Source organism: Colobus angolensis, unplaced genomic scaffold, assembly GCF_000951035.1.
Source record: "Colobus angolensis palliatus isolate OR3802 unplaced genomic scaffold, Cang.pa_1.0 Scaffold280, whole genome shotgun sequence".
Taxonomy (NCBI): Eukaryota; Metazoa; Chordata; class Mammalia; order Primates; family Cercopithecidae; genus Colobus; species Colobus angolensis.
The window spans coordinates 1,956,144-1,968,043 of NW_012116044.1; the positions used below are offsets into that span (position 1 = coordinate 1,956,144).

The 11,900-nt window shown below is 37.1% G+C and overlaps 1 protein-coding gene across 1 annotated transcript in view; it reads left to right on the top strand.

Moving 5' to 3' along the window:
• The window catches only part of SPATA5 (spermatogenesis associated 5), a 377,786-nt gene that overhangs the window by 316,486 nt on the left and 49,400 nt on the right, over positions 1-11,900 (top strand). The window contains exon 15 of the mRNA XM_011948623.1: positions 338-502. Coding sequence (XP_011804013.1) covers positions 338-502 — 165 coding nt within the window. The remainder of the gene's footprint in view (positions 1-337; positions 503-11,900) is intronic.

Below are 11,900 nucleotides of genomic sequence, written 5' to 3' on the forward strand. Positions count from 1 at the left end.
TTTTTTTTTTTTTTTGTATTTTTAGTAGAGACAGGGTTTCATCATGTTGGCCAAGCTGGTCTTGAACTCCTGACCTCCTGATCCACCCCCCTCAGCCTCCCAAAGTGCTGGGATTACAGGCGTGAGCCACTGTGCCTAGCCTTCTATTTTCAAAAGTACTCTTGACATTGTTTGTATCTGTGACATAGATTATGGAATCTCTAGTACCTGTTTTATTTACCAATTATGGATAATAGTGAATCGTTCATGAAATTCCAGACATCTTTCCCTAGGTATCTTTGAGATGGAATATCAGTTCTGAGCCCGGTTAATTCATGTTGCCTCATTTTCTTTATAGGCTTTGATGCGACCTGGAAGAATTGATAGAATCATCTACGTGCCTTTACCGGATGCAGCAACAAGAAGGGAAATATTTAAGCTGCAGTTTCACTCCATGCCTGTCAGTAATGAAGTTGACCTGGATGAACTCATCCTTCAAACTGATGCATACTCAGGAGCAGAGGTAAGATAGTTCCCTTCAAAATACATTGGTGGGAGGAAAGCAGTGGCTTGAGGTCATTAAGCAAAATAAATTGCTTGCCGTGAGGTGTTTTAAATGACCATATACTAAGAAATCTTGAAACAGGAAGTGACATAGTCACTAAGGTAAATTGCACTTTGCGTGGCCTCTATTATATCACAATTGTTTTTTACTTGCTCATATTATTTGTCAAAATGTAGTCTTCAGAGGAATCACATAATATAGTGAGAAGAACACTAGACTAGAAGTAGATTCTTCCACTGGGTTTCTTAATACAGCAGTTTCTAACCAATCACACACTTCCCTAACTTTGCTTTCTTTACCCATCAAATGGAAATGATACTACTACTTTCCCTGCTGTTTCCTCGTGGAGAGCATAGAAATGAAATTAGGATATCGTGAGTATAAAGGGCAAAGCAAAGAGATTGTATCATTATCATCTTTTTATCATTTTGGCAAGTTATCTCAGTCTAATTTTGTATTAAAGATTGTCTCACAGTAGAAGGGACCCTCTGCCCTTACCTCTGAAGATAAACTCTTGACAAGAACAGGAAGACCTCTGTGAAAATATAAAAATGACTTTTATGTATGACAGATAAACATTTTTTCTCTCCTTGCCAACTCTTTACTTAAGCTATTTTTATTTACCAAATAAAATTCCATGAAGTAATTGTGCAACTTTTCTACCTGCATTTCTTAAGGAAAGGACCAACTATGTACCCCGACACAGAAATAGCATCTGTCACACCAATGATGTGGACTTGTAACGGGAAACTAATATTTTTTTAAGTACGAGGTTACAGATTATTTTTATTCTGAATTATTCAATAGGCTAGGACTCCACATTCTATTTTGCTTGCTATTGTTTTCATTCGTCTTATGTAAACACCGAAGAGATTACCATATGACAGATCATTAGTGGTACTCGGAGAGTCTGTTTGGAACTGGACTTAGTGTATCATGCAGTCATAGCTAATAACAACAGCCAAAATAAATCCCAGATCTATTCATTGTTTTGCCCCAAGAACCATAGATACAGATATAGACAGTCCCCAACTTACGACAGTTTGACTTAAAATTTTGGCGCTTTACAATGGTGCAAAAGTGGTACACACTCGGTACACTCCTCAACTTACAATACAGCTATATCTGGATAAATTCATCTTAAGTTGAAAATAACAAGTCAAAAATATCGTAAGTCAAAAAAACACATATATGCATTTTCGACTTAGACATGTTCCACTAATGATGGGTTTACCAGGACATAGCCCCGTCATAAGTTGAGGAGCATTTGTATTTGATTTTCCTCCTTTATATTTTTCAAGTCCACTGGAATAAAAAGCCATGTGGAACGTAGCTTGAGAAGCAGGTGAAGTGCTCTCACCTTTAACTCCTCTGAAACAATGATCTTTATGACCATCCATAAAGTTAAAATGAACGTAGAGTTATGGTTGACTGCTCCAACATTGCTAGAATTCAGTTTTTGATTTGAGACAAGGGCTGGCATCATGTATGAGGATATGGCAATTTACAGGAAACAGCAAGAGGAAGATGAAGAAACCATAAATCTCTCACTTGAGTGAACTGGAAGAGCAGTTAGCAAGATATAAATGTGCCTTTCTCACTTTTAAGTAATTCATGGTAGTAACATCGAAGTGCAAAACAAAAGTAAAACCCAGTGAGATTCTGTCTGGCTAAAAGGAAAAAAAACCTTATTTGATGCCAGCAATTATTGTACTGACTTGCTAATTTTTATATAGTGCACTTCTTATTTGATCTAACATGTAAGCACGTTTATGATTAATTTTTATATGAGATCTTCTGAAAATCGTCACAGGAAAAGTAGCAGAAAATTCTGTTTCCTCAAATTATATTTTTGTGTTCCATAATGCTTGGGTTGGGGAGGGTCCTATTTATAATTAGTATATTATTGTGGTCCTATTTATAATTAGTATATTACAACTCAGAAATTTTGCTAACAGCTACGTCTTAGTAGTTCTGTGGTTTCTAATTTAGATGAGGCAGGTTTGTTCCCTGTTGAGGGTTTTGGTTTGGTTTGGTTTGGTTTGGTTTGGTTTGGTTTGGTTTGATCTGAATAGTTAGGCAGTTTGCACAGGTGTTTTAGGAAAATTATTATTATTTCTTTAAAAGTAACAGGAGATTTAGAACAGGTTAAATAATGCTTACGATAAAAGGTCTCATCTCTCTCTCTCTCTTTCTCTGTCTTCATACAGAACCTTCTACATGGTGCATGTTTAACAAGCACTTGATAAACTGTGGGGAAAAAAGATTTTTAAATTAGATTTAGGAAAAATAGATTTCAGTTCTCATTTGTTACAAGAGGAGCCCTCTAACTCCCTGCTGTAGACACAGCCATTTTCTCAGAGTTGGAGTGTCTCTTTGAACACTTTGGGTATAAAAATGAAACTACTATCAATTAATTGTCCTCACAGGAGAATAGTATATTCAAGATTATATAAAATTAATTTTATTTAACTGTATACTATTTAGCTATACGAACAAGAATTTGGGCAGGAAAGCCAGAGACGAGGAAATTCCTGGCACTCTAATTGTTTTTGAGAAACAAAATGTTGAAGTGTAGTGAGCATTTTTTATTTTTAGTGAAAAAGTTGTAGAGGATATTTAGGATGGAGATGATACTGGTACTTTTTTTTGAGACAGAGTTTCGCCCTTGTCTCCCAGGCAAGAATGCAGTGACGTGATCTTGGCTCACTGCAGCCTCCGCCTCCTGGTTTCAAGCAATTCTCCTGCCTCAGCCTCCCAAGTGGCTGGGATTACAGGCACCTGCCACCACGCCCAGCTAATTTTTGCATTTTTAGTAGAGACGGAGTTTCACCACATTGGCCAGGCTGGTCTTGAACTCCTGATCTCAGGTGATCCGCCCTCCTTGGCCTCCCAAAGTGCTGAGATTACAGGCGTGAGCCTCCGTGCCCACTACTGGTACTTTTAATGACAGGGATGAGGAGAGGTTACTTTAAAAAAATTATTTTCTTTTCACTTGGTTATTTATTTTGCCCAATCAGCATTGTTCCATAAAAGCTTAGACGAGCTCAGTGTTTGAAATAGCTCCTTCTGCTCAAAGTTACTCCATTTTTCCTCTGTGGAGAGGCTATACAGAGAATTGAAGCCCTTTTGTAAGCCTCAGGAGACTCTCAAGAGGAAGTCTGTCACCCGCTGGAAGGGGAATACAGCCGTTAGGGAGCAGCCTCTGAGGGGAGACTGAAGCAGGTTGCATCTTTCAGCCATCTCTGCCACCTGCCACTCATTGTCCCTGTGGCTGTGGCCCTCATTGTCCTGGCTTCTTGGCTGTAGCCCTCAGTTCATGAAAAAACATGTGTCATTTAAAAGCAGCTGGGAGTCTCTCTCAGGAGAAAGTCAATCTTTTTGGTTATCACTATTGTTTTCTTTTGCTTTGATTTTTGATTTTTAAGTTACTTGTAGCAATTCCACCTCATTTATTCATGTGTCTTTTATCAAATTATCCCAGTTACTTTTGGAAGAGTTTTATCTCTAACAGGAAATCAACTGTCACAAATATGTTTACAAAAAAGGCAATAACTGGGCTCATTACCCCATGTGCCCTATGCTTGGGAACACAGGTGATGAGTAAGATGCATAATTTATTCTGTGTATCAGAATTTGCTAACATAGGCCAAAGACGGATATCTGTAAAAGTGGGGTTGAATTTTTATTTGCATTTGGATATTATCCTCCTTTCAGTGAATCCCCTGGGATTGCCGATTTGTGAGGGAGTCAGGGCCTTCTTGGCCAGTTTGTAAATCTCCTCCCTTCCATCTTCAAAGGCCAGCTTCAGCCAAGTGGGGACACTGAGGTGACAGGGAAGAGCCAATTGGGACAGGCCCTTCCTGGGAGCAGGCATGCAACTCATGATGTGGCAGTCAGGAGCAAAAAAACACCTCCTTTTCTTTAAAATGTAAAATGTGCTTACTATAGTCTTTTTTTTATTATAGTCTTATGAATCTAGCTCTAGAAAATCTTTTTAAAGCAATTCATTGGAGTTAAATACATTTCACACTGAGTTTTCAAAAAGCTTTAACTTCATGTAAACTTAGTCTATTTATTTTATTTTTTAATGATCTGTCAGGCCCTGAATTCTGTTTTGTAGTCTATGCCTTCCTGGGTCTAATAATAGCACAAGATCTTCATGCCAGCTTGACATTAAAAAAATCACCTTCTAGTTTGCCTCATTAATTCAAGAAGGGTCCTATTCACTATGCTTGAGCTATTATAGCTAATAAAAGGAGAGCCTTAAATTACTTTTCTATCTCACTGATTAACGTTTTTTCTGACATCTTCTCTTTTTCTCCCACACAGTGAAAACAGAGGGAGCAATTATAGCCACTTAAAATGTCTGTACTCTTCCTACGTGAAGTCTCTTCTGATAGTATTCCCCAAACTAAAATATCAGAGTCATTGCATTAGAATCTGGCATAGATTGTTCATCTGACCAGTCAAACAACACATTTGAGATAGGAATAAGCATTCTAAGGAAGGACCATTTGACCTGGTCTTAAGCTCTCTACTTATTATTATTAGAAAGCAGCTAGCAGCAGTGTACTTGTCTCCAAAGTGAAGCAGAGCACCACAGTACTTAGCACCCTCCTATAGACCAGGGGTCCCCAACCTCCTGGCCGCGGACCAGTACTAGTACCGCACAGCATGAGTGAGTGGCAGGCAAGTGAGCATTACAGCCTGAGCTCTGCCTCCTGTTAGATCAACAGTGGCATTAGACTCTCATAGGAGCACGAACCCTATTGTGAACTATGCATGTGAGCGATCTAGGTTGTGTGCTCCCTATGAGAATCTAATGCTTGAGAACAGTTTCATTCTGAAACCATACCCCACCCCATTTGTGGAAAAATTGTCTTCCACAAAACCAGTCCCTGGTGCCAAAAGGATTGGGGACTGTCTGCAACCTATTTTTCCTGCCTAATCAGAAACTGCCCTATGAAAACATGCTGCTATCACTAAGTGGTCTACTATTTTTACTTGAGATCTTCTTTGCTATCTCTGTATTCTTTCTTGTGTCTTTACACTAAAATTCTGTATCTATGCCCCAGAATTTCAAAATAGCCAGTGCCCTGTATCTGCAGGTTCCATCTGCAAATTCAACCAACTGGGAATAGAAAATATTCAGAAAAAAGAAACAATAAAAAATAACAATACAACAACAAAAAGTACAAATTTGAAAATATAGCGTAACAACTATATAGCATTTACATTATATCAGGTGTCATAAGTAATCTAGAGATGACTTATACAAGAGGCTGTGCACAAGTTATATGCAAATACTATGCCATTTTATATAAGGGACTTCAGCATCCTCGGATTCTGGTATCTAAGGGGCTCCTGGAACCAGTTGCCCTTGGATACCAAGGGCCAGCTGTATTCTTTCCTTACACGACCTACTGAAATAACTACTTTGTCATTAAACCATAATGACCACCCCACCAAGAAATAGCCTATTCTTTTGTACTCTTTTACACTTATTTTTGTTTCACTTGTTTAGCTGCTACTATATTTTTTCCTGTAGTTGTTTTATTTTTTTAGAGACAGATTTCTTCTGACATCTTCTCTTTTTCTCCCACACAGTGAAAACAGAAGGAGCAATTATAGCCACTTAAAATGTCTGTACTCTTCCTACGTGAAGTCTCTTGTGATAGTATTCCCCAAACTAAAATATCAGACTCATTGCATGAGACAGGGTCTTATTCTAATGCCTAGGCTAGAGTGCAATGTCATGATCATACCTTACTGCAACCTTGAACTCCTGGGCTTAAGTGGTCCTCCTGCCTGAGCCTCCTGAGTAGCTCAGAATAGAGGTGCATGCCACTGTGCCCAGCTAATTTTTTGAAAAAATTTTGTAGACACTGGGGGGTCTCACCATGTCTGTTCTAAGCAGTCCTCCTACCTCAGCCTCCTAAACTGTTGGGATTACAGGCCTGGGCCACTGTGTCTGGCCTCTGTAGTTATTTTAACATGAGCAGCTGCCTCATCTCCCCAAACACAGATTCTCTAGGACAGAGATCAGTTCTTGCACTTTACTTAAAGTCCGGCAAAGCAGTTGTCTCACACACACTTGATGGGCATTAATATTAGATGGGTGGTAGATTTATGTGTTGATTCTAAGTCATTTTACCAACCAAAAATGTCAGTTTTAACATTTGCTGAAGTGGCACTTTCGAGTTTTAATCATATTTTCATATACATTATCTATTTGAGTACCCTAACTCTGTGAGAGCAGTGCTATAGCCAAAGAACTAAAGTCAAGCAAAAGCAATTGGCTTGTCTGAGATCCCACAGCAAATAAGTGACAAACCTGGGACCAGAAACCAGGTCTCTCAATTCCACTTGAAAGACTCTTCACAATCTCCTAATGCCTCTGAGTCAACACAACATTCTTGGAAACTTTCATAGTTCCCTTTGACATCTCTGAATATTTGATAAAAGTTTGTCAATTCCTATGAATAATGACTTAGCAAACTAAACAGCAGATATGAAATATCTGTACCATTTTTATACATTTTTCTCTTACAGTAATTGTCTTTACCTACCTTGTTTTCATCTTCTCCAAAAAGTATAAGCTACCTAAAGTTAGGAACCTTGTTTTTATCAATTAATTTCTTTTATTTCCTAGGTATTGTGAATAATGTTTGCAGTTTAGAATGAAAGGTATAGATAACAAAGTTCTATATAATGTATTTATGTGGCATGATCTAGTGATGTGCAGAATGCTGTAGGAGAAAGGAGAAGGAGTAACTCACACTACCTGGGATTAAATGAGATAGATGATACCCAGAAGAATTTTTTTTCTGAGTTTTGATGGGGAGATGGAAAGGCAGAGATGAATGAAAGAACATGGTGTGGTCTAAAATCAGTTAAAGGTTGAATATGATTGGCAGAAAGAGTCTTCATGTGGAAGTAGTAGGGGATGAAGCAGAAAAAGTAGGTCAGATTTAAATGTGAAGGAACTTGAATATCATCTGAACTTGCTGTTCTCCTTTCAGCAATGGAGAACCATTGAAAAATGTGATGACCGTTGTGGTCAGATTTGTGTTATTGAAAGATTTGTGGCATTTGTGTCCAAAGCAACCACTAGCTAGCCTACCAAGCACCATTACATGAATTAGAAAAAGGTGCTCCTTCACCCCACTTGGTGACAACTTCCTGTTAGGGCAAAAAGCTTGTCAGAGCATGAGCAACATTTCAGCCCTATTTGCCCCCCTTGGCTGGGCACCCTTTTGTAGATACAAGCTTTACATCTGTACAAGGTGTCTTATTTTTCTCTGATCCACCTTTATCTCCCTCACAATGCCCAGCATAGCACCTTACGTAGTTATTTTCGTTAAATAAACAAATGGAGATTTTACATCTCAAATATATAAACTACTTTCTGTAACTTTAATATTTACCTCATGAGCACTTGGATAAAAATAAATTGGGCTGTTAAAGATGTCTTTTGTAGGAGATACACAAATGGCTAACAAACATATGAAAAAATAATCATCATCACTAATGATCAGGAAAATGAAAATCAAAACCACAATGCAGTATCAAAAAATAATAGATGAGGATGTGGATGTGGTGAAAAGGAAATATCATTACACTGCTGGTGGGAATGTAAACTAGTACAACCACTATGGAAAACAGTGTGGAGATTCCTTAAAGAACTAAAAGTAGAACTACCATTTGATCCGGCAATCCCACTACTGGTATCTACCTAGAGGAAGTAAGTCATTATATGACAAAGATACTTACACATACATGTTTATAGCAGCATAATTCGCAATTGCAAAAATATGGAACCAGCCCAATGGATAAAGAAATTGTGGCATATATATACACCATGGAATACTACTCAGCCATAAAAAGGAACGAAATAATGGCGTTTGCAGCAATCTGGATGGAATTGGCAACCATTATTCTAAGTGAAGTAACTCAGAAATGGAAACCCAAACATCTTATGTTCTCATAAGTGGGAGCAAAGCTATGAGGATGCAAAGGCATAAGGATGCAGTGGACTTTGGTGACTCAGGGGAAAGGGTGTGAGGGGAGTGAGGGATAAAAGACTACACACTAGGTACAGTGTACACTGCTTGGGTGATGGGTGCACCAAAATCTCAGAAATCACCACTAAAGAACTTATCCATGTAACCAAATACCATGTGTTCCCCAAAAGCCTATTGAAATAAAAAATGATAATAAATTTAATAAAAGGTCTTTTGTGCAAACTTAAACCTGCCATGAGGTACAGCACTTGGTATAAATTGCTAGAATATTAAGATTAAGGTGGATTATATCCTCTGAGCCATATTATATAACTTTGAATATAAACTGTAAGGACAAAGGCATAATCTCTGTACCTGTTTAGTGGCTAAAATATGGCTTCTCTGCTGTAAATGAATTATGAAAGGATCCTTCAGAGCAAAAATCAGCATATGCTAAAAGTGGATATTTAGGACTATAACTTTTCAGCTAGTCCCGCACCACTCCCCTTTTCCCTTCCTCAGCATTTTATGATCTACATGCTAAATGAAGAAATTCGGTAAAAGCCAAGACCCATCATGGCCACCTAGAACAAAATAAGTTTAGCCAAATCATTTATCAGGTCTAGAATGCACTTTCATCTTTTAATAAGGGGATAGGAAAATGGTCTTTTTATAATCCTTTCAAGTGTTAAAAATCTGTGTGGCTATATACCTGTCATAAATTAAATTAGTTATATAAGGAATCCCTTAGGGATTGGACCTCCAGAGATATGTAGTATGGTTATGCTTCTCTTACAGTCCGTCCAGAAAGCTGGGATCTTGGGATCTTAGTCAATGCCTCTAAATATTTTCTTCTGTGGCCAAAAGATATTAATTATGGCACCAGAAGAATGGGGACCTTAAGTGACTCTGACAGTACATAGAACTTGGATTTTAATAAAATTCTTCTTAGCAAACTTTAACAGTTTTCCACTGAGTAGAAATGAAAATTTTACATGCTCAGAGAGTTGAAGGCCTAGTGATTTTTTTACCCTGACATCTTTGGTTGTTCTGCTTTTCAACTTCCTTAAGAACAGCTAGTCAAGTTCACTATCTATGATTTTGGAGATACTTGGATAAAAAGGGTTATAGAATGGAAATATGTAGCAGTCAACTTTTTCCTTAAACTGTTTGTTGGGAACGTAAGTGAAGGTTACAAAATTACAGTGTTGTTCATTTTAACTTACAATTTTTAAAACTTCAATGTATGGAGATACAATGTACTTAGAGTGTATGGAGATTCTCTGTATTTCCAAATTTCACCTTCTGCTTAAATTGGCAACAAAAGTACATTCAGATTACCTGAAGGCTATTTTAGATAGGATGTTTACACCAAAGCTAATCATACTCCAGAACACCTTGTACTGCCATACCTGTATTGCTGACTCTATGCCAGGTATTTAAAACTGCTGTGAGTTTACAAGAAGTATTAGTCAGAAAGGAAATGGATATTAAATGAGAGGCTGGTTAACAACAAACTTAATATAACATTTTACACCCAAACATGGAAGTCTTTTTATAGGGAAGAAGTATATCCAGTGAACAAGTTAGTCAGGACCTACCAGATAATCTAGTCCCCAAGGCTGATATCCAGAGTAGATCTGTATCTGTGGAGAATTACTCAAGCCAATGATAATGCCGATTTGAGCATTTTAATATTCCACCTTATTTCTCCTCTTCCAAATTCTCAGTCTATTTCCTCATTCTGTTTCTCCAAAATTGTATATAAACCATTTGATCTTCAGAAGAGTGATAAAATGGAGACGGGGGGAAGGTTCTGTTAACCTGAGAGGAGTTTATGATTTTAAAAAAGAGATGTGCAAAGCATGCTATTAACTCTGTAGCATAGATTCTGGTAGTGACAGTTATTTTTGTTTGGTTATTTGAAGTGATAGAAGGCTGATTTCTAATAATAACCTAATTGATCTATATATGAAAAGATACACTTGTAAAAACTGTTTCTTTTTTTAAGAACTTTTTTTTAACTAGATGAAATTGAATTATGGTTAAGTATCCTGGGTTATGGAATGAGAAAGCTGTGAATCCAAATGCCAAGTCTTCCATTTCCTAGCTATGTGACCTTTTTATTCATATGTAAATAAGGATAAGAGAGGTCCTTAACTTCATAGTTGTCCAGATTAGATGACATAATTTATATAAGGTGATTATCCTAGTAAGCACATAGCAGGTGCTCAGTAAATCAATTTTGTTATAATCAGCAAATTTGATATCTAGTATTAAAAAATCTACAATTTGCCTAATTTTTTCACATTGTGTTGCCATAGATTTTATGAATACTCATAATAAATGTTTCATGTATATGTCTTGTTTTCAGTTTTAATGGTGTGTTCTTTAAACTATATTTAATAGTTTACATGCAGCATTTATTTCACCTGATTTATATTTATAAACATCTGTAATCCTATTTTTATTTTTTCCTTGTTAAAGATGTATACTATTTTTTACTTTTCAAATGTGTAAAGCTAATGTTTTACACTTTCAAATGTGTAAAGCTAATGTTTTTTTATAAACTGCCTGCATAATGTCCCTATTTCGGCATACTCTTTAGCTAATTGCTAATTTCTCGCCTATAGCTTCTTCCTAACTTTTTTACATGTCTTGTTAATTAAAAAGAAAAAAAAACAGTAAACCAACCTTAGAAAGTTGAGAGTTTCTGTTTCCACTAGAATAATTGTTTAGGAAATAAGCCTACCTCATTATATTGCTCTTTTTTTGAAGTTAGGATCAGACCCCAGTGTTTAGGTAATAAGGCTGAGAAGTCTAATGCTGAGGATAGTAGCACCACATATCTGTTATTCAGTGTATGAAAGACACAGTTGACATGTTCTCATTCTTCATCCCCAAATGACCATAATTCTGAGTTCTGAAAGAAGTCATTCTATTAGAATGTTATTAAACTTTATAAAATGGTTGTTCAGAGCTGTAGTGCAGTGGTTACATTGTTCTTAAAGAAACCCTCCACTAGGTTTTGGAAACTGAAAAACAGAATTGAACCATGCCTTAGACTGACTAGAAAGAAAAGTAGAAAGAATTTAGATTCATAGGGTTTTCTCTTTTTATTTTGTTTGTGTTTCCAATTTCCAAAGATTATTTCTGATGTTCTTTATTAATAGCTCACTCCCTATTTACTATTAAATTCTGGAAAATGGGTTTTGCTTTTATATTTGTAGCAAAGTTTCCCTGTTTAGGAGCAAAAGAACTTTCGGGGCCGGGCGCGGTGGCTCAAGCCTGTAATCCCAGCACTTTGGGAGGCCGAGACGGGCAGATCACGAGGTCAGGAGATCGAGACC